The sequence below is a fragment of the Cynocephalus volans genome, chromosome 3 (genome assembly GCF_027409185.1).
Source record: "Cynocephalus volans isolate mCynVol1 chromosome 3, mCynVol1.pri, whole genome shotgun sequence".
In the NCBI taxonomy this organism is placed as follows: Eukaryota; Metazoa; Chordata; class Mammalia; order Dermoptera; family Cynocephalidae; genus Cynocephalus; species Cynocephalus volans.
Window position 1 is genome coordinate 105625125 of NC_084462.1, and position 23869 is coordinate 105648993.

General features: G+C 39.1%; 2 protein-coding genes across 2 annotated transcripts in view; one reads left to right on the top strand and one right to left on the bottom strand.

Moving 5' to 3' along the window:
* Positions 1–23869, bottom strand: part of LOC134372657 (thyroid receptor-interacting protein 11-like) — a 338384-nt gene that overhangs the window by 161808 nt on the left and 152707 nt on the right.
* RNASE1 (ribonuclease A family member 1, pancreatic) lies at positions 1921–2379 on the top strand. The gene has a single exon (XM_063092152.1). It carries the CDS (start codon positions 1921–1923, stop codon positions 2377–2379), a length of 459 nt encoding a protein of 152 aa, XP_062948222.1.

Consider the following 23869-nt stretch of genomic DNA (forward strand, 5'->3'; position numbering starts at 1 on the left):
ATAAACATACTCCTTGGGGTGTCTCAACCCCACCCTGTATGAACCATCCCAAGAGATGACACATATTGATATTTTCTTTATGCCAGCCACTCCTCTAAGCCTTCTACTCATCTTACTTTATTTCAAACTAACAATAAATCTAAGTAGTACATATTATTATCCCCATTTTAGAGATGAGAAAATTGAAGAACAGGGAAATTAAGTTCTGCAACTTGCTCAGCTCTTAAGGCGCTGAGCCAGAATTTGGACTGAGTCAGTATGAATCCAGAGCATGGAAGGATATTTTGGTAATTCTTATTTCACATGTATCAAAGTTGTCACCCAGCAAAAACAGGTTTCTTTCTAGGAGGAAATTCTGCTGCTAAGAAATATGTTCTTTGTATTTTTTTCACCAATAAGTATTTGGGGTTTGGGTTTGTCTTTAGTTCCTCTACTCAACTGTGATCTGCAGAATCAGTGGTCACTGCAGACAAGAACTGCTCCCCCCATCCCAGGTAGGGGTGTAGGGTGTGTGGGAAGTGGCCAGATCTGTCTGAGCTCACCCTCCAGGCCTCCTTCTCCCTGTCCAGGCACTCTCTCCCTTTCTTCTCCAGGTCTAGGAAGCCTTCCAGCTGGGAGCAGCAGGACAACCCTCCCCCAACTCCCACCCACCGTGAGAGGTGCTGTTGGGAGATGTGGAATTTTGGCCAAAGCTGGTCCAGGACTCCTGAGGAGAGATGGTCTCCCTTTCCCACGGGGACCTTATGTGCTCTTTGTTAACCTCTAAGGGCTGTTTGGTGAAAATGGCCCACAAGAGGTAACAAGGACTTTGTGGGGTGTGTGAGGTTTGGGTGCCAGTGCTGTAGTGGCTTTCTCTGCTGCTTTTTTGTGAATCTGCAGACAGATAAGATTCCCAGGTAAGAAAGAGTCCTATAGGCAAAAATTTACTCTCTCTCCAACAGCCCTGAAAAGGGGGTGCCCTAGATGATTCCCCACCCCTTCCTCACAGTGTCCTTGTTTTTATCAAGATGCTCCTCCCACCCTTCTCTTGTTGGAAGCAAAACCTCTCTGTAATCTGTATAAGGTCCACATCCCAGGGACTGAGTGATTGCAGAAACTGGCCTTCCACTGCCTCCTGGACACCAAGCTAGAGACCCGGGTAAGTGGCCCAAAAGTTGGTCTCAGGAGCTGCATCTGCTTGAGGGTTGGAGAGGAGGAAGCCAGGTGGGTGATGCTGGTGCTGAGAAAGCTTGGGCTGACACTAGCACTGAGAAAGCCTGGGCCAGGCAAACACTAGCTAGGGCAGAGGGATTGGGCATGAAACACGCAGGCTGCAAAGAACTCACAGGGCTGGAGGTTTCATAGTGTAATGCTTAGCACTCTGGATTCTGAACCCATAGGGATGGAGAAGGAGCCCCACGCTGGAGGAAGCAAGCATCTTTCTTTGGAATACAATGGAATCCCTTTATGATGCCAGTGTCAGGCACTGGACTGAGTTTACTTTGTGTTGTCTGACAACAAGGCTGTCAGCCAAGGTCATGAATGTCAGGGATACAATTTGGTTCATGGTTTATTCAAAATGATTTTCTGATGAGCCATTTGAGCCCTGCGTACAAATGCACTTTATTTTTCAAATGTGTTTTAGGTCAAAAAAACTCTGGTACTTAAAGACAGTACTGCCAGGATTTTCAGTCACTTTGTAGGTCACCACCTAGAGGGGAGAAAGGCTTCTCTAGTGAGTGAGGGTAAAACACTGTGGGGGAAGGAAATGTGTGAGTGTCACATTACTTGGAAAATCTCTGAGGAAGAGGGATGTCTTCTGGCTGACCTGAGAGGAAAACCGCAAGCTGGGGAAGTGGGAGCTGGAGTTCTCTTTGTAAGGCAATGATTTTTTTCTCTTTCTCTTTCCCAGTTAGGCTCTTCCAGAGGAGTGAGGCTACCATGGCTCTGAAGAAGTCCCTTATCCTGTTCCCACTGCTAGTCCTGGTGCTGCTGGTGCTGGGGTGGGTCCAGCCTTCCCTGGGCAAGGAAACTTCAGCCATGAAGTTTGAGCGGCAGCACATGGACCCAGGCAATTCCCCTAGCAGCAGCACCTACTGCAATGAAATGATGAAGCGCCGGAATATGACGGATGGATGGTGCAAGCAGGTGAACACCTTTGTGCACGAGTCCCTGGTAGATGTCCAGGCCGTCTGCTTCCAGGAAAATGTCACCTGCAAGAACGGGCAGACCAACTGCTACCAGAGCACCTCTAGCATGAGCATCACAGAGTGCCGCCTCACAAGCAGCTCCAGCTACCCCGACTGCACATACAAGACCAGCAAGAAAGACAGTCACATCGTTGTGGCCTGTGAGGGGGACCCGTATGTGCCAGTCCACTACGATGCTTCTGTGGAGTAGTCCAGCTAAGGCCAGAGCAGTGAGATGTTCCCCTTACACCTCATCATTTTGATACCTGCCTCTCCCCTCTTCCTTCCTTGTCCTGAAAGAAGTAACTCCAGGCAGGGTTCCTATCCAACATACACACATTCCCCTCTCCTGAATCTTGCCCGTGCATGGTTTTGTGGGTGAGGAGTGGGTTCCATGTCAACCACTTTACTGCCTCTTTCAATAAAACACAGTTGCAACCACCTGATTGCTGAAGCTGATCCATCCAGGCACTGTTTCTGTGGTTGCTTTCCAGCAAGGGGTAAGAACTGTAAATTTGATTAGTTGGCAAGCCAACTAATGGAGTCATTAAATGCCTTTCCTTCTAACTCTTGGATTTTCGTGACTTGAGAAAATTCCTTTCCTTGCAGATTCCTTGATGCCAAGTATAAGGCTATTATGTATGGGATGTTTTAGATTAAAAGGGATCAATAGTCTGGGGCACTGTCATGCTGTCATGAACTGACAGAGGGTAAAGCTCAAATACTATAATTCCCTGCCACAGAAGGAAAGAGAGCATGACTTCAGGAGGACCCTGTTGTAGGGGCCAAGGGAAGACATCCCCTTCAACCCCCTGAAGGTTCCCTGAAAAATCATCCGATAAACACAGATTAATATGAAGAAAAGGCACAACAAATTTTATGATATCATAGTTTAATGTGACACAGGAGCCTTCAGAATGAAGACCCAAAAAATTATGAGAAAATTGTCCATATTTATACTTAGGTTCTATGAAGCAGACGCAGCCATGTAAAAATGTGATTAGACAAGAAACATGATCTAATGCTCATAGACTGAGTGCGGAAGTCCAGCAAGGCCTGTCTAAGATTCTTCTTGGCCTCTCTGCGTAACATTCATTCCTCCAAGTTATGGGAGAGAACCCTTTCTAGAATGAGTGTCTTATGACTTACAATCAGACAAGGTAGGTGAGAGAATTTCTTTATAGCCATCTCCAAGACAGAAAGGCAGGGGGCGGGGGAGATTAGAGAATGTCTGTGACCCACCATGGCGAAGAGAGATTCTAGTTTCTATGGTTAACCTCAGGGGAGAAGGAGGATGAGAGACAGGAGAACAGGACAAGGTCAGAGGAAAACTTTGCTTTTGAGGCTGCTTCTGAGATCTTCACTTTGGGGTATCGCTTTCTGGGCCCCAACATTACTTAGCCTCAGGGTGGGGAGAAGGAGTCTATTAAATTATGATCCTAAATTTCCATTTTCCTTTTATTTGGGTGAGCTATTACTAAGTTAGGAAAATGGTTTTCTCTTACTTGGAAAGTCAGAACCTTAAATTTTTGACATAGAAGAGTCTTTAGTGATCATGGAATTGAAGAATAGCAAGTAGATTTCAGCTTATAAACCAGCTCCAGTTGGAAGTGCCTGCCTAGAATGCTGTAGAAAAACATTCTAATAAGTAATGTGGTTGAACAGCAGCCTTTCCTGAAGGCACAAGAGAGGTAAAGGTGTGTATGACACACATGTGCCATCTCTGGCCTAATGTAACCCCTGCCTTTTAAATGACTTGCTCATGGCCCCCTGCTAGTTAGTGGCACAGATGAGATTAGAACCCAGGTCTCATGGCTTCCCAGTCATTGGTCTTTCTGCTACTAGAGTCTAACTCAGAATGAAAATTGCCCTCCTGCACTAAGTGTTGTGGAGCAATGGCTCTCCCTGGGCTTGCTGGGACTGTCTCTCACAGGTTCCCTGAGTACTTGGGCTGTGAGTCAGCTCAGTTCTTTGTTACCCTTCCTCAGAGCCACTGAAAGGACTAGACTTAGCTTCTGTCACCCCTTAATCATTACATTTGATCCCATTTACAGGTCCATCTGGCTCTGGATAAGGTCACAGAACTAGAGAAAGGCCCTACTTCCAGCCAGTATGACCAGTTCTGTCATTGTCTTTATACAACACATTTATAGATGTTGAGAGTGGCTGTGATCTTCTAATGCAGAATAAATCCTTAGCTCCTTTGGGGCTCTGCATGAGGAAGACAACCTGCAGATAGGAAAGGGCCATTCCTGCATTTCTGAGGCAATGGGGATCTCACTCCTTACTGGAAGTGAGAATGGAGGAGAAAAAAGAGGAAACATCAATTTTCTAAATATATAGTTTTCAATCAAATTTTTCTTTAAGTTCATCTCACACTTGTTTCCAGCTGCAAAGATCTGTGAAGTATGCATAAAACAAATGTACTTCACAGGGCCTGGATTTCCAAAGCCTTGCAGTTTCAAATATTGACCTTGCAAAGGACAGGAAAATTTCCCCAGGCTATATAGTCTCTGTTGTAAGATAAAGAATTGTAACACAGCAAAGTTGCTGGCTCAAAGACAGACAGGTTACTGATTGATATGTAAAGATACTGGGAAATTGCTGTAAGGATGGAATGCTTGCCAAAATCAAGCTTTTGTTAGTGGATTGACTTAATTGCATTATAGAATGTCACCTTGCTTTTCTTACTGAATGTTACCAGCTTCTACTGTTAAACTTGTTAAACTATACTTAGAAAAAAACCCACCTGTGTTCTCTTCCTGTAACTTCCTGGTCTGGAGAATAAATGCAGGAAGAAAACCCCAATTTGTGGTTAATTTCCCAAATGGAAGGAATGCCTCGCTCTTGAGGATTCCAAGAGATTAACCCCTTTTGGGGGCTTCTCACTGCTCAGAAGAGATGGGCTTTGAGTAATCTTTGGCAGCTCCATCACCCAGGGGGAAAGGGGTGACAAATCCTTGGGAGGCAAAGCAACAAAGATCCTCATTTTCCCTCCTGTTAGTCCTAAGAGAACACTTTGGTGGAGTTTTTAAGGACATTCACTTGGAGTTTTGCTGCATCCACATCTGCAAACTCACCAGCTCCCCACACCTAGCTTCTGGCTCCCCACACCTGGGGGCCCCTAATAGATCTACAACATAACCAGTGCCACTTTAGAAAAGCCCAAGTACAAAATGGCACTGTCCACATCCTCCCCTCCCCTACCCCATTCTCTTTTACAAGAAGCCTCATGGTTTCAGAGAAAATGAAACTTTTGGCATTTCCACATGTGCAGAACTCTCCATTCCCATGACCTAACTCAATCCCCACCCTGGAATTACATCACCCAGCTCTTGGTGCCAACATACCAGTATAAGCTCTACCAACCCTATACCTGGTGCTGTCCCCTTTTCAGGGCAGCCCTGGGCTTCCTGCTACTTTGACCTCAGCCCAGCAGATTTTCTTCCTTTAATAAAGCTTGAATGGTACTCAGCAGCTCAGCTCACTTTCTTTCAGCCCCCATCTGGGGAATAAAGTGATAAGTGAAGATGGAAGGTCCAGGTGCAGACCTGCACAGCCAGGGAGGCTGTAGGGAGGGAAAAATGCCCTGAAGAGGAGGGCACAGGGAGAGGAAAGTTTGAGCCCTGTCATTGAGAAGACCAGCTGCAACCAAGGAGAGAAAAACCTCAGCCGTTTGGAAATAAATGAGCCATCTCTGACCTGTGGTGAGACTATTGCTATCCCACAAATAAGGAGATGAATTTGGGCTGATTAATTTTAAAATTGAGGTGCTAACATGTTAAGATGGGTATCTGCTTAAAGGCAGAAATGACCATATCCAGTGATTCTTCTAAGAAGGACAATGTTAGTTTTCAAAAGATTCTTCAAAGCAAACAAGCTTCAGGAATTCTGCATTCTCAGCAGACAGGTAAACACATCTCAGCAGCCCAGCTCCTCCTTAATCCTGGCAGCTGTAAGTGTATCTACAAAATTATCGAGTAGCATCCTCTGTTTCGTCTGACCTGCTGGTCCTCCCTCTTCTCCTGCCTTCTATGGTAAATTCTCCCTTTAGTTCCAGCAGCCAATAGCCCCCTAACCTAGCACTACCCCACATCAAAACAGGTCAGTCATCCACATCTGAAATGAGTGCTTCATTTAAAAGAGCAAATAATCATCACATCAGGTTCGTCCTTTCCATGTGCTGCCTCAATCAATATTTTCACTTTGAACTTTCTCTCTAATTGTGAAAGAAAAGGTTGTTCCCAATTCCTCACTCACTTTTAGACTGACTCAGACATGGAGCAAGTGGGAATGCTAAGACAGCTCTGAATCTAAATGCCCCTGGTGGAAAGCAAACTTCAGTAATCTGTTTTCTTTTTTCGGTGGCTGGCTGGTAGGTAGGAGAATCCAAAATCTTGACCTTTATGTTATCAGTACCAAGCTCTCCCAAGTAAGCTAACTGGTCAGCCCAGGAAAGCAGATTTTCACACTGCTTTTGGGATGATTATAAATGTGGCACAGCCCTCTGCATGCATGAGTCATGATGCATGACAGAGTTCCTAAAAATAGAAGGTACGGAATGAAAGTGTGCCTCCCTAAGACTAGCTACTGGTACACCTGGAAGCATCTCAAAACTGCTTCTGAGTAGCCAATTTCTAGGAGACAAATTTCATAGTGCCTCTGCAAACCATTTAATAAATTTACCTGTATTTTGGGTTTCTAGTAAGTATAGGTAGGAATGTGTCATCTCAGATTCCTCCCTCCATGCTTCCCTTCCTTTTCACTCCCTTACTGTCTTCTTTTTAAAAACAGACTTTATTTTTTAGAGAAGTTTTAGGTTCACAGCAATGATTGTTATCTTAATTAACAATAAAGAAGGAGTTGTTAATCTGAATGGGTAGAAAATCACTGGGAATGTTTTGTTAGAGAGCATGGTGGCTGTATTTCAAAGCTCATCACTCCCACATGTCATTCTCTAGTTTCTTCTTGCTACAAGTCTGAGTAGAACCTATTATCAGGGTCAGTTTCCTTCCCTTTCCACCTTCCCTGAGCATGCATCTGGGTGGACAATTGGGCCAGGGCACTTGTTTTAGTCCTAGTCCTCCTCTCAGTTCCCTGTGCCCTTAAGGCAAGTCTATGCCCCTGCCTGGACCACAGTTTCTTGATCTGGGAGTAGGTTTGGTAATCCCAAAGATCCCTCACACTTATGACTGTACAGATGAGTGTCCACCCTCTTTTTAGTGGTAGTGGGCAGTGACATGCAGTTTCTGGCTCTATATGAGTAGCCATCTCTAGAAAAGTCATGTCATTGAGATCTGGTTTAGTTCAGAGCCCAATACAAAGACACTTTTAGAGAACTGGGTCATCCTAGCACACTTCAAATACCCTTCTAAGGCAGATTTTTCTTTCTGGCCACTTAGTCTTTTTTTTTTTTTTTTTTTTTGGTGGCTTGCTGGTATAGGGATTGCCTTGGACTTTAGTGTTAGCACCGTACTCTAACCAACTGAACTAACTGGCCAGACCCTCTCAAGTCCATTTTAGTCAAACTCTGAGAGCCAGAGCTGGCAGCTAGTTCCTTCAGGGCTCATTGGACTTGCTAGGAATTTTTGGCTTGGCTCAGAACCCTCAGAGGGGAGAGGCTGATGTGGAGTGAGATTGGCACAGCCACAAGAGAACACAGGAGTGGGATCAGGAATGTCCTTGGCTTCATTGGAGATATGCCTAATGAAGGCAGAGGGCTGGTCCATGTTTCAGGCCAGCATGTTTGGCAGACTTTTCCCCTCATCTCCCATTCCCCACCCACAAACACTACCAAATATTTATTTAAGGGGAGGGCTTTGGGATAAAGGGAGCTGGAGTTATTGTAATATAGGGACAAAATCTGTTTGTATGAGTACATAGTGTGTGTGCTTGTGACTAGATATACAAGTATACTTTTAAAAGTTCATGGAAAGATTCATATTATCTTTTAATTCCATTTTTCCATGAACTTTTTGAAGTACCCTTGTACATGTTATCATGTCTGTAGATATGTGGATTAAGGAACATCAGAGTAGAAAGAACCTTTTGTGGGGCCGAGCCCGTGGCGCACTCGGGAGAGTGCAGCGCTGGGAGCGCAGCGACCACTCCCGCCGCGGGTTCGGGTCCTATATAGGCATGGCCGGTGCACTCACTGGCTGAGTGCCAGTCACGAAAAAGACAAAAAAAAGAAAGAACCTTTTGTGATCTGACTCCAAAATCTTCATCTTAAAGACAGACATACCTAGGCATGAAACCAAGAGTGAAATAAAGCAGCCCAGGTCTGTTGATTCCCAGAGTGTGAGCTTTTATGCCTTATCTCCAAGTTTTCTCTCTTATTTTATTTTTTTCCTGATATCTAAGAAGAAATTTCTGTTTTCTAATTTTTAAAAATTATCATACAGTAAAATTGACCTTTGGGTATACAATTGTATGAATTTTAACACATGTATAGAAGTGCATAACCACTACTAGAAGAGAGAACAGTTCCTTCACCCCCAAATCTCCTGTGCTATCCCATCATAGTCATTCCCTGCCCCCCCCAGCCCTAACACCTAGCAACAAGCAATCTGTTCTCCTTCACTATAGTTTTGTCTTTTCAAAATATCATATAAATGGAATTGCACAGTATGTAACCTTCTGAAACTGGCACCTTTTACTTAGCATAATGCCTTTGAAATTCATCCAAGTTGTTGCAGGTATCAATAGTGTGTTCCTTTTTATTGCCGCATTGTAGTTCATTATATGAATGTTCCACAGCTTGTTTATCAAGTCATCAATTAAAGGACATCTGAGCTGTTTCCAGTTTGGTAATTATAAAGAGAGCTGCTTTAAACATCTGTTCACAGATTTTTGTGCAAATTGATAGAAGGACAGACACATAAATCAATGAAACAGCACAGAGAGTCCAGAAACAGACCCAGATAAATGTTGCAAATTGATTTTTTTCCTTAAGTAATAGACTTTATTTTTATAGCAGTTTAAGGTTTACAGAGAAATTGAGCAGAAAGTAGAGATAGTTGCCTCACACAGAGATTTTCCTACTATTATCATGTTATATCATCAGCATTTGTTATTTTCTGCCTTTTTGATAATAGCCATTTAAACTAGAGTGAGATGCTATCTCATTATGGTTTTGATTTGCATTCTCTGACGATTGGTGATTCTGAGCATTTTTTCATATACTTGTTGGGCATTTGTATGTCTTCTTTTGAGAAATGCCGATTCAGCTCATTTGCCTATTTTTGATTGGATTATTTTTATTAAAAAAAAATTTTTTTTTAACCACTGAGTTGTTTGAGTTCCTTCTATATTCTGGATATTAATCCCTTGTAGGATGAACCAGTTTCAAATATTTTCTTCCAGTCTGCAGGTTGTCTGTTCACTGTGTTGATTATTTCCTTTCCTGTGTCGATTTTTCTGGTTTGATATGATCCCATCTATTTTTGCTTTTGTTGCCTGTGCTTTTGAGGTCCTCTTCATAAGGTCTTTGCCCAACCCATTGTCCTGAAGTGTTTTCTCTATGTTTTCTTCTAGAAGTATCATGGTTTGGGGGCTTACATTTAAGTCTTTAATCCATTTTGAATTGATTTTTTGTATATGGTGAGAGATAGGGGTCTAGTTTCATTCTTCTGCATATGGATAACCAGTTTTCCCAGCACCATTTATTGAAGAGACTCTCCTTTCCCCAATGAATAGTTTTGGTGCCTTTGTTGAAAATCAGTTGGCTGTAAACATATGGCTTTATTTCTGGTTCTCTATTCTGTTCCTCTGGTCTGTGTATCAGTTTTTATACCAGTACCATGCTGTTTTGATTACAATAGCTTTGCAGTATATTTCAAAGTCATATAGTGTGATGTCTCCAACTTTGTTCCTTTTACTCAAGATTGTTTTGGCTATTAAGGGTCGTTTGTGGTTCCATGCAAATTTTAGGGTTATTTTTTCTATTTCTGTGAACGATGTCATTGCTATTTTTATAGGGATTGCATTGTATCCATAAATTGCTTTTGGTACTATGGTCATTTTGACAATATTAACTTTTCCAATCCATAACACTAAGATGTCTTTCCATTTCTTTGTGTTCTCTTCAATTTTCTTCATCAGTGTTTCACAGTTTTCTTTGTAGTGATCTTTCACCTACTTGGTTAAATTAATTCCTAGGTATTTTATTTCTTTTGGTAGCTATTGTAAATGGGATTGCTTTCTTGGTTTCTTTTTCATCTTGCTCATTATTGGTGCATAGAAATGCTTGTGATTTTTGTATGATGATTCTGTATCTTGCAACTTTTCTGAATTTGTGTATCAGTTCTGAGTTTTTTGGTGGAACTTTTAGAGTTTTCTAAACATAAGATCTGCAAACAGGGACAATTTGCCTTCCTTCTTTTTAATTTGGATGCCTTTATTTCTTCCTCTTGTCTAATTTCTCTGGCTAGGACTTCCAGTACTGTGTTGAATAAAAGAGTAGAGAGTGGAGAAATAAGCATACCCACAGTATAGTCAGAGATTTTGACACCGTTCTCTCAATAACTTATGGGACAGTAAACAGAAAATCCATAAAAATACAGTAAACTTGAACAACACTTTCAACCAACTTGACATAATTAACATTTATAGAACACACCACCAAACAACAGCAGAATACACATTATTTGCAAGTACACATAGAACATTTACCAAGATAGACCAAATAATGAATCACAAAACAAGTCTCAATAAATTTAAAAGGATTCAAATCCTACAAAACATGTTCTCTGGCTCTATGAGATTAAATTAGAAATCAATAACAGACAGGTGTTCAGAAGACCTGAAAGATATTTGGAAATAAAATAACATTTTTTTTTTTTTGGTAGCTGGCTAGTAAGGGGATCTGAACCCTTGACTTTGGTGTTATAACACTGCACTCTCACGAACTGAGCTAACCAGCCAGCCCTCTAAATAACATTTTATAAATAATATTTGGGTCAAAGAAGAAATCAAAAGAAAAATTAGGAGATCAAAATACATATAATATATAAAGATGTTTGGGATACTAATAAAGTTAAGAGAAAGCAACAAATATCTAAAATTAGAAAAGTGGAAGAGTCTCAAAGCAATGACCTTAGCATCTACCTTAAGAAAATTTTTAAAAAGGAGATCTAGTTTAGCCCAAAGTAAGCAGAAGGAAGAAATTAATAAAGATCAGAGCATAAATTAATATAATAAAAAAATAGAGAAATTTAATAAAACTAAAAGCTGTCTCTTTAAGAAGATAAACAAAATTGATAAACCTCTCATCAGACTGATCAGGAAAAAAATAGCCAATATCAGAAATGAGAGAGATGACTTCGCTACAGATTACACAGTAAAAAGATAATAGGGGAGTATTATGAACAACTTTGTGTCAATAAATTTAAAAACCTCCATAAAATGGACAACTAATGGAGAGACACATATTACTAAAGCTTACTTAGGAAACAGGTAATCTGAATTACCCTATATCTATTAAAGAAATCGAGTTTATAGTTAAAAACCTTCCCACAAAGTAAACTCCAGGTTTAACTAGTGAAGTCTACTAAACACTTGAGAAAGACGTACTAATTCTACACAAACTCCTCCAGAAGAGGAAGTTTTCCTCTTTGATGTTATTCAAGATAAATTATCCAGAGACATTTACAAGGAAACTACAGAACAAGAGCTCTCATAAATGTGGGTTCAAAAATTCTAAACAAAATTTTAGCATTTTGAACCCAAGAAGATATAAAAAGAATCATGCGTAATGACCAAGTGAGGCTTATTCCAGGAATGCAAAGCTGATTTAACATTTGAAGTCAATCAACATAATGCACCATATTAACTAAAAATTAAGAAAAAAAAAAAAAAAAGAACACCCAAAACGTGATCATCTCAATTGACACATAAAGAGCATTTGACAATATCCCACACTCATTACTGGTAACAACTGTGAGCAAACTAATAATAGAAAGAAAATTCTCAACCTGATAAAGGGCATTGGCTATGAACTAAATATTTTTGTCTTCCCAAAATTTATATGTTGAAATCCTGATCCCCAATGTGATGTATTTGGAGATGGGGCTTTTGGGAGGTGTGGTAGTATGAGATGTATATTTTGATTTTCATCTGTGGGTCCTGACTTGTTCTAGTCTGTGCATGCTTTAGTCATGTCTACACAATGAAGTCTCCATAAAAGACCCAAGAGGATGAGGTACAAGGAGCTTCTAGACAGCAGAACTCATCTGCGTGCTGGGATGGTGGCTCACCCCAACCCCAGGGAACAGAAACTCCTGTATTCGGAACTCTTCCAGACGTCACCATATATATGTCTTCATGTGGTTGCTGATTTGTATTCTTTAAAACATACAAATAAACATGGATCATAAAACAATCTGAAATATCCTTTATAATAAACCAGTAAACGTAAGTAAGTGTATCCCTGAGTTCTGTGAGCTGCTCCAGCAAACTAATAGAACTCAAGAAGGGGGTTGTGAGAACCCCAATTCATAGCTGGTTGGTCAGAAGTTTCATACGTCTGGGCATGCGACTGGCATCTGAAGTGGGGGGCAGTCTTGGGGACTGAGCCCTTAACTTGTAGATCTGACACTGTCTCCAGGTAGATAGCTTCAGAATTGAATTACAGGACTCTGAGTTGGTGTTGGCTGAAGAATTGCTGGCTTGCTTGCTGGTAGGGAGAAATCCCACACATTTGGTCACAGAAGTTTTCTGTGTTGATTATTGATGAGTAAGAGTATAAGAAACACACTTTGATGAGAATGTTTCCCAACTCAGGAGGTAATTAGGTCATGAAAGTAAAACTCTCATAATAGAATTAGTAGCTTTATAAGAAGAGACACGAGCGAGATGTCTTATAGGAGAGATGACCACGCTCTCTCTGCGATGTGAGGATACAGCAAGACAGCGTCTCTGCAAACCAGAGAAGAGGCCCTCACCAGTCTGGCACCTTAATCTTGGACTTCACAGCTTTCAGAACTGTGAGCAATAAATATTTGTTTTTGAAACCACCAGTCTATGGTGTTTTTGTTATAGCAGCCTGAACTAACATCTACAGAAACCCCACAGCTAAGATCATATTACACAGCAGAAGACTGAATGCTTTCCCTGCTAAGATCAGCAGCAAGACTAGGATGTCAGCTTTCACCTCTTCTATGCAACATTGTACTGAAAGTTCCAGCCACTGCTATAAGGTGAGAAAGAGAGAGAGAAAGGCATCCAGATTGGAAAAGAAGAAATTAAACTGTCTTTATTCACAGATAACATCATGATCAGCTATGTAGAAAATCTAACTCAAAACCTATGAGAACTACTGAATGAGTTTATCCAGTTTGCTGCATAGAGGATCAATCTGTATCTATCGTCTATCTACTAATAACAATCAAACATTGAAATTAAAAAGCAAGAGCATCAAAAATGTGAAATACTCAAGAATAAATTTAACAGAAGATGTGAAACTCTTGTATACAAAAAAAAATATTTTGTCAGTGAAATTTTATTTATTTATTTACTTATTATTGAACATAGTTGATTGTACATATTGCCAGTAAAATTTAAAGAGGACCTAAATAAGTGGAGAGATATATGCTGTTCATGGGTCTGAAGACTCAATATCATTTAGAAGTCAATTCTCTGGGGTGGATGGGGTAGAAGGAGGGAGGAAAAGGAGGAAATGGTAAAGGGACACAAAAATCAACTAGACTGTACATTGACAAATTCAAATTAAAAAAAGATATCAATTCTCTCAAAATTGACCTATAGATTCCACTTAATCTAACAAAATCCCTGGAGAGTCTTTTTTTTTTAGTAGAAATTTACATGCTAATTCTAAAATTCATATGAAAATGCAAAAGACCTAGAGCAGCTAAAAACATTTTGAAAAAAGAAAAAAACTGGAAGGCTAACATCACTTGATTTCAAATTTTACCATAAAGCTGGGATGGGATGGGGGGCAGGAAATTTGGGAACAAGGGATTATAAAATAGTATGAGGAAAATTTTGGTGGAGAAATGGATGTGTTTACTATCTTGATTGTAGTGGTGTTTTCATGAGTATATGCATATGTCAAAACTTATTAAATTGTACATTTTAAATATGTGTACTGTAGTGTATGTCAGCCCTACATCAATAAAACTATAAAAATAATGAAGAATTTCTGCTCTTTGAATGAAATGTTTGAAGAATGAATAAGGCCAATAACTAGGAGAAAATATTTGCAGATCAGGTATCTGATTTTTTAAAATGTGTATCCAGGATATATAAATATATCCCAAAACTCAAAATTTAGTAATAGAAAATTTTAAAAATTCAATTGAAAAATGGGCAAAGGATTTGAACAAACACTTCACCAAAGATGACATATGGAGGGAATACAAATGCATGAAGATGGTCTATATTAGTCATCAAGGAAATGCAAACTAAAACCACTACCTACCTATTAGAATGGTTAAAATTAAAACGACCAGCCATACCATGTATTGTTGAAAATGTGGAGCAACTGCAACCTTTATGCACTGTTGCTGGGAGTGAAAAATGTTACAACCACTTGGGAACACAATTTTGCAGTTTCTTAAAATGTTAAACAAACACCTGCCATATGATTCAGCCATCCACTCTTAAGCGTTTACCCAGGAGAAATAAAAGCAAAATCCATACAGAGTTGTACGTGAATCTTATAGCAGCTTTCATTTGTAATAGTCCCAAGCTGAAAACAATTCATATTTACACCAAGTAAATGGATAAACAATGTAAAAACATGTAATGGGATACTACTCGGCGATGAAAACTAATAGGCTACTGGTGTATATAACAATGTGAATGAGCATCAAAATAAAAATGCTGAGCTAAAAAGGCCAGACCCCGCCCTTCCCCCCAAAAGAGTACATACTCCATGTTTCCATTTTCATGAAGTTTTGAAAATGCAAGCTAATATATAGTAGCAGAAAGCAGATCAGAATTTGCCTGGAGATTGAGGGTGTGCAGGAAGGATGGCAAGGAAGAATTACAAAGCTGCACAAAGAAGGTTTGGGGTATGATAGATATGTTCAATATTTTTATTGTGGTGGTTGTTTTCATGGGTGTATAGATATGTCAAAACTTATCAAATTACATATTTTAAGTATGTGTATTTCACTGAATGCCAATTACACCTCAATAAAGCTATTTTAAAAATATGCTCTCCCAAGCCTGTGGCTCACTCGGGAGAGTGTGGTGCTGATGACACCAAGACCACAGGTTCAGATCCCTATATAGGGATGGCCGGTTAGCTCACTTGGGAGAGTGTGGTGCTGACAACACAAGGTCAATGGCTAAGATCCCCTTACTGGTCATCTTTAAAAAAAAAAAAAGCTCTCCCCCTTGTCCTTGCCCCACCTGAGGAAAAAAAAAATTAGTTTCCTTTATGTGTGTGAGTATCTAAAGCTTTCATAGATGCCCATAGTTGGACCAACAGCAAGACTAGGACTGATAATGAATAAATATGGAGAACTTCATTTTTCAAGTCAAGAGAAAAAGTTATTTAGGAGGAATTTATTAATCATCCTTGGTCACCACAGCAGGTTTGTAAAGGCAATGCAGATCAAATCCTTGAGGAAGGAGGGATTCATGACTATTGGTTATAGAGAAAGCCCTGATCTTTTCTTCTTCCCTATTTCCAGATGACAGGCAGGCACCCCTCTCTCAGTTCTTACGTGCCAGACCAGGATCCACAGTGTTGTCCTTCAACTCTCAGCTTGGAGATTATAAGAATGGTTGTGGGACTGTCTCCATGCCATAAGACACACTGGCTCCCAGCCAGCATCTGGGGCACGGACTCTCTCTAATCCCTTTAGAAGGGCATTAAGCAATGATTGCAACACCAATATTCAACAAACATCTGCTGAAGGACTGCTGTGGCAAATATCTGTTCCAGGGTGAAAGTCAGGAAGTTGGGAGCTAGCTAGAAGGTGGGCCATTTGAGGATGCCTTGTTGAAGAGGACTAAAAAATCTTTCCTTTAAGTTTGGAATCATCCCAGAAGGAGAGGGAGGAAACTACCTTTATGATGTGCCAGGAATTTTATTAAGTCCACTTTATGTGTATCTTTATATCTATATTAGTTTATTTAGATCTTAAAACTACCCTGAGAATTAATACCAATCAGTCTTTATTGAAAATTCCAGTTTTCTAGTTTGTCTTTCACACTCAGCTGAAAGCAATTAGAGGGCAGAGACCAGGTCTTTTTTACCTTTATATCACTGGTGACTTGCAGTGCTTCAAAGGAGAGTTCAATAGATTTTATAAATAATTGTAAGTAGATATAATTTCCCACATCTAGTAAATGAGGCAACTGATTATCTGCAAAGCTACTTGCACAGGTGGTAAATGACTATGCTGAAATTGTTTTTTAAATTTTATTTTGAAAAAATTTCAGATGTACAGAACAGTTGCAAAAATTGTGCAAGAAATTCTTATACATCTTTTCTCCAGATTCTCTAAATGTTAAAATTTTCTACATTTGCTTTATTGTTCATATATTTATATACAAATATGTAATTATTTTTTCTGAATGTTTGGGAATAAGTAGTGAACATGTTGCCTCTTTATCCCTAAATACTTCACTCTGTATTTTCTAAAAACAAGAACATTCTTTTCACAAGGCCTTAGTATACTTATCAAAATCAGAAAATTTGCATTGAACCTTTACCATTATCTAATCTATAGATGCTATTCAAATTTTATCAATTGTCCCACTTAACACCCTTTATAATAAAAGAAAAAAAGCTTTTTTTTCTGTTCCAGGATTCCATCCAGAATCATACATGCATTGTCATGTCTCTTTAGTCTCTTTTAATCTACGTATCCTTTAATTCAGTCTTTCTTTGTCTTTCCTGATCATGACGTTATTGACTCACAGTTCTGGAGGCTGGAAAGTCCAATATCAAGATGCTGACACCTGGCAAGGGCCTTTTTGCTGCATCATCACATGGCAGAAGGGCAAAGAGAAGGCAAGAAAGAGAGAGAGAGTGAGACAAAAGGGGACTAAACTCACTTGTTCTTTTATAAGGAACTCCCTACTACGATAACGAACCCAGTCCCACAATAACAACATTAGTCCATTTATAAGGGCTTCACCACCTAATAACCTCTTAATGGTCCCACCTCTTAATACTGTTATAATGAAAATATAATTTATAATGTGAAATTTCAACATGAGTTTGGGAGGGGACAAACATTCAAACCATAGCAGGAGCCTTTTTAGATTTTTTTTTTCTACCCCCCTCCACCTTTATGAAATTAAATACGAAGGAATAAGATTTTGTCATGTACGGTTGAGTTTGAAGGACTGCAAGTCTTTATAATATCTAAAGCCTTTTTTCACCCTTCAAGAACTACTTTTTGCCCTGTTAGGAGAACTATCACTCCCATAGAGAAAGCACGTACTAAATAGTCTTCAAGCCCCACCTCCAAGGAGATGTTCTTATTTATTCCTGTACGTATCTTCTCCACACAATAGTCAACTACTCCCCCTTGTCAACAGGAGAAATTCTGAATGCCTGGGCCTAACAATTAATGACACTATTCGAAAGAAAAGTCAATTTAAAAATAACATCAGTTACATTTTACAAAATACTTGATCAATTATCCACAAGACTTTCATGGTCACCAACAAGGGTAGTTTGAGAAACTATCATAGCCAAAAAGAGCCTGAAGAGACATGACGAATTTAATGTGGTATCCTGAATGGAATCCTGGAACAGAAAAAGGACATTAGGTAGAAACTAAAGAAATGTGGGGCTGGCTGGTTAGCTCACTTGGTTAGAGCATGGTGCTGATAAGACCAAGGTCAAGGGTTTAGATCTCCTAACAGGCCAGCCACCAAATAAACAAACAAACAAACAAACAAAACATTAAGAAAATCTGAATTAAGTATGAACTTTAGTTAATACTAATAAAAACTAAAACAATCAAAACCCTTCTCTTACTCCGTCCTTGTTAGTAAACACTCTGGGACTTGTTCATGATGAACTCTTTTGATTGAAATAGTAGCTGGAACACAGTGTTAGTGGGATTCCAGAACCTTGAGCAATAGCCTGCACTGAGATCGTGGCTAATGTTAATTTATCAATTGCAACTGTCATTAAGTGCTACAAAAACACAACCACAAGAAGGGGACAAAAAAACCCAAACACTTCTGCATTGGTGGTAAAAACTGTTACTGGAACCATAGGCTCTTTTGTTGCTCAATATTTCCCTTCCGAGACTTCTGTGAGAAATTTTTCTGTCTTGGGGTTTTTTTGTTATAAACAAGGAAAAATTTTGAGTTTTTAATTTAACCCAGTGTGGTTTCAAAGCATGGGTGTGGCCTTTTCTAGGCTTGATATTTGGGAAGATTCTTTTTGAACCTCAGTTTCTTCATCTATAAACTGATAGTAATAACTGCCTTGCAACAGTGTTGATTTTTCACATCTCAAATCAAGGGGCATCATTTCTTCAGGGAAGTCATTCCTGATGCTCTAAACTTACTCAGACTCTTAATGCTCTCATAACTCTCTATATCCTTTCTTCCTAGCACTGATTCAAATTGGGTGATTATTTGGTTAATATCCATTTCCCCACTAGGCTTTAACTTCCATGACAACAGAAACCATGACTCTTTGTCCATCGTAACATCAATAGCACCCACTACAGTCTGGCACATAATTGTTATTCAGTAAATTTTTGAGTGATTAAATGAATAATGAATAAATGATTAAATTATATATATGAAATGTGCAGCTGTTTTAAAATCACTGGCCTGTCTTGAGACGTTCTACTATCTGAATGATGGAAACCAGATATGTTATAATGGCTTATTTCTTGAATAGGCTATCAATTAGCTCAAGACCAACTCTAATATAAATTATGTAATGGCAGTCTGAGTGACCCATAAAGAACAAATACTTGGTGAAGGACGTAAAAATAAAGTAGAAAACAGAGTAAAATGAAATTTGAAAAAATTGTATTGTTATATAATTTGCAAGCTCCTCTGGGAATTCAAGTTCTGGCAATTACAAATGCCACTTATAAATGCAACCTCAGTTAAATCACTTTATCTCTTGGAAACTATTTAATATGTATAAAATGAAGGTAAGTACGCTCATTAAAGTTGGTGTGTAGATCAAATGAAACAAATTATGAAAACCACTTAGAATAGAGTTTAGCAAACAGTAGGCACTAATTAATTCCTACATTCAACAACTATTTCTTAAAAACCTACTAGTGCCAAGCATTGTGCTAGGAACTGAGGATATAATGATATAAATAACATGTTTTTTGCCTACACAGCAATAATGGTGTGCTACCTCATATCCATCAAATTAGCAAAAATGTAGGAGTATAGCACTGTCATGTTTTGCTAGAGGTAAGATATAGAGAAACAAAAACTCATACTATGATTTCTGTTGAGAGTAAAAATTTCTGTAGAGAGTATAAACTTGCACAACCAATCCTTCAGTTACTATATCTGTGTAGCAATTACCCCAAAACTTGGTGGCATAAGACAATTGTTTATTATGCTCCCAGTGGGTCAGAAATTCAGATAAAACACAGTAGGAGCAGCTTGTCTCTGTTCCAATGTCTGGGGCCATAGCTGGAAGACTCAAAAGCTGAGAGGTGGAATTCTCTGAAGCTTCAGTCATCCACGTATTGTTGAGGGGCTGATGTGGGCTGAGACTTTAGCTGAGCCTGTTGACCAGACTATCTATACGAGATCTCTCCGGGTGGCATAGACTTCCTCACAGTGTGGTAATTGGGTCCAAGGGTGAGTGTCCCAAGACAGAGAGGGCTAGCCAAGCAGAATCTATATCACCGTTTATGTCCTAGGCTTGGAAGTCAGGTAGTGTCACTTTCACTGCATTTATTTATTAAAAGTGAGATTCTACAACTAATCCATAATCAAGGAAAAGGGAATGTAGACCCTACCTTTTGATAGAGTAGTGTCAACATTACATTATAAAAAGAGCATATAGAATGGGATATGTTGGTGTGGACATCTCTAGAAAATACAATCTGCTTTAACTAGTTTGAAGGAAATATGGCAATATTTGGTAAAATTTTAAATGTGTATGGCTTGGCAATTCCACATTTAGAAAAACCCTAGTGAAAATTTTTTACATGTGCACACAGAGAAATATACAAAGGTAGTTACTGCAATGCTGCTCGTTAGAGAGAAAATTTGGAAACATCCCAAATATCCATCAAAAGAAGACTTATAAATAAATGGTGATATAGTAATACAAAGGGAAAATAATAAATCAGTAAAAATAAAAGAACAAGAAATACGCATTTTAATATTAATAATTCTTAATAACTTCTGCTTTTTCTTTCCTGTGAGGCTGTTTGGCCCTGCTACTGCCATCTTCTCACCTGGGATTTCCTTTGCGACATTGCCTCAAATGTGGACAAACACTTTCTCTGTTTTTATTAGCACTATCTAGATAGGATGGCATTTTCAAAAAGAATCTTATAAATTAAAGAGATGACTTGAAAAAAAATTCACAGTATCAAAATAATCAGTAGCATCAGTTTTAGATGGTCTAACTCTTCTCAGATGGAACTAATTAAAATATTCATCTAACACAGTATGTAAAGCTTTAAGAGTGGTGTCATGTTTTTACTGGCCCCCACATGCTCTAGTATTCATATACCTCTAATTCTTTAAGAGTATAATGTTATCTGACCTGAAATTCAAATTCTGTTTCCACACCATGTAGGTAAAAAATGCACTGAATTGTCTACTTAGCCCATTTTCAATCTAACAAGGAATCATCCTGGAACCAAGCTTGGCATAAGATGACACTACAAACATGAGTCCTAAAGCTCCTGAGGTCTTCATATGTTGGGAAGCCCATCTACTTACCATGTTTTCTCATGGCAAGTGAAAAGCAAAGGAAATGAGTATGCTACTGAAGAAGACTAAACAATGCACAGAAAGGAACATTAATGAGAGCCAGGAAACCCCAAATATTTTTCCACTCCCAGTTTTATTACTTTCCCAAGGCTTTAGTTCCCAATTCTCAGCCTGCGAGGTGTGTTTCCTCCTACTGAATTCAAGCCACCTCTTCAGCCACAGCCAGAGGACAAGATCCATCTAATAGTCTAGTAGATCAGGAGTCAACAAACTTTTTCTGTAAAGGGCCAGACAGTAAATATTTCACTCTTGTGGGAAATATGCAATCTCTGTCACATATTCCTCTTCTTCTTTTTAACCCCTTAAAAAAGTAAAAGCCATACTGCTCCAGGCTGAGGGGCAGATGGTCTACAGGCTGTAGTTTTACCCCCTCTGGATCAGTACTGATTCTAAATCCTGGCTGCTAATTACATGAGGATCTTTAAAAAATATCTCGTAATGACCAGGCCATACCCCGAGAAATTTATTAATGATTCATTAAATGGTTTGTAAAGTTCATTTAATGGGATCCAGTCATTGGATGAACGTAATAGAAAGCCAAAATTGAGAGCTGCTGGAACATTTGCTGAATTTGTGTCTAGGCTTTGCTTACTTTAAGATCATTCTGTAATGACTGTCAGGTCATTTAAGTGGATCTAGGGACATATCTAAATGAACTTCTGACTTAGTCAATCACCTTGACTCTTTTACAGTACATAATTACATAAAGAAAAGAAAACAAATTTGGGAGAGGTTCCATCTCAGTCTTTTCTACTTGTTTAGAACTAATACCTTCTTAGAGATTGGGCATAGTAGATTGTCCAAAGGTTACCCTTACTGTTGTTCCATCCTTGATCAGGGACAAAAAAACTGACTACAATTGTTGTCAGGGATGGGCTTGGCATGGGAGGGTGGGGGAGATTAGATATTGTTGCTGCAACCCTCTTCAAAAGATGTCACTTGTATTTTTGTTTTTAACCTTTTATTGCAAAATATTTGCAGTATTTTTAAAGTCACAGAAAAAAATGAAATAAAATATAGACCTCACAATTTATTTTACTAATTTTAAGTAATATTTCATGTTACCTAATGCTTCTGACTGTTCAAAAATTACTGTAGTATAGATATCTTCCATCTGTGAGGTCTCTTTAATGTATAAATAACAATAGTGTAAGCAATTGAGTTGTCTGATTTAAGAAAGTTTTACTAGGTTACCTTATTTAAGAATCTCTGAAAATTTCCAGGTAATGCTTATATGGTATATAAATCCATCCTGATTACAGCACAGGCCAACACATGCTATTTGCAGTTCTCTTTCCTTGACGATACTGCTATATTTTTTTTATAAGGATACTTCTAAAAGTTTGGGGGGAGATAGAATTAAAAGATAATACGAGGTGGCCAGTTAGTTCAGTTGGTTAGAATACAGTGTTATAACACCAAGGTCAAGGGTTTGGATCCCTGTACTGACCAACTACCAAAAAAAAAAAAAAAGATAATACAAATCTTTAGAAGTACATTCATACTGGTTTACTCCAAACATGAGCATAGATCCTTCCCTTCATTCCCGCCCAGACTTCACTTGAAGACTCTGAGACCATAAAATGTAAATGCAACATGGCTTAAACCTGAACACTATTGAAAGCTGCTCTGAGTTAGAGAACACAAGTCCCACCACAGAATTCCCCCTACTGGGTACCTACCTTCTTAGGTGCCATGCCGCCCTGGACTGCTAACCTCTTCCCAGTGGGATTGCCCTTGAACGTTAATCACCCTTGGAATCAGTCTTCTAAAACCTGAAACCTCATATTCTGTTCTTTATTCCTAAGACAAGACAGAATGTGTGTCACAAATGAAGGTGAGCCCAGTCAGCACATCTGTTAAAAGTTTGAAAGAATCATTCTGCTGCCCAGGTAATTGATACACTTTTAGCTACTTCAATATGTGGCCTTTCCACTCTGCATCATCTTTGCATGTTACTCAAAGACCGAACACTCTACAAAGCACTTTGGACTTACGTCTGGCCCACTAGCCCAATAACGCTAGAGTTTTACAAGGAAATTGAAGTTCACTTGGTGAAAGTGACCAAGGACCTAAATTCTTAATCCTCAAAAAATTCTTAATACCAGTCCTTCAGTTTCCAACTTTAGGTTCTGTTGCAAAACCCCAAAGTTCCTGTGGTATTTCAGCATTTAGATAGGGCTAGAATATTTTGTTTTCCTTGTGCTTTTTTTTTTGATCTATACTTTCTGTTTGTCCATTCCACTAGACAATGGGGGAATTGACTCTTAAGGCTGCAGTGGATTACTATCCCTACTACCACTACCTTATATTCAAAACATTATCTGACTAAAGAGAAAAACAAATAGGAAAGATCTAGGACCTCTCAGCTGCCAATGTTAGAATCTATGTATGAAAGTATCATCAGCTCTCTGTGAGGTATCAGTGCTTCCTCCAAATAAACATAGACAATAGTTTCAAGGAAAATATTTGTAAAGCCATGAGCAGAGTTAGAAGGGATGGAGCAATTCCTTGCTTCAAAATCCCAAGGACTCCCCCTCCTAGGGGGCTAGGGAAGTGGTAGAGCCCCCAAGAAGACCTCAAAGGTTGTGTAGGTACCTAAGACCAAGACCTAAGACAGCTCTCCTTTGAATACTGGTAAGCAATGATCTGAAAGTGGATCTGAAACAAAGTCACACTCATTAGAAAGCATCAGGAAGTAATTTTATTGCTGTGAACACAGGACAATAAAGTTTGGCAAAAGTCCCAAAGTTAAAAATCTGGAGGCC

Bases quoted from the DNA above. Each gene is read 5' to 3' on its own strand.
- RNASE1 (XM_063092152.1), top strand. From the start codon at position 1,921: ATGGCTCTGAAGAAGTCCCTTATCCTGTTCCCACTGCTAGTCCTGGTG.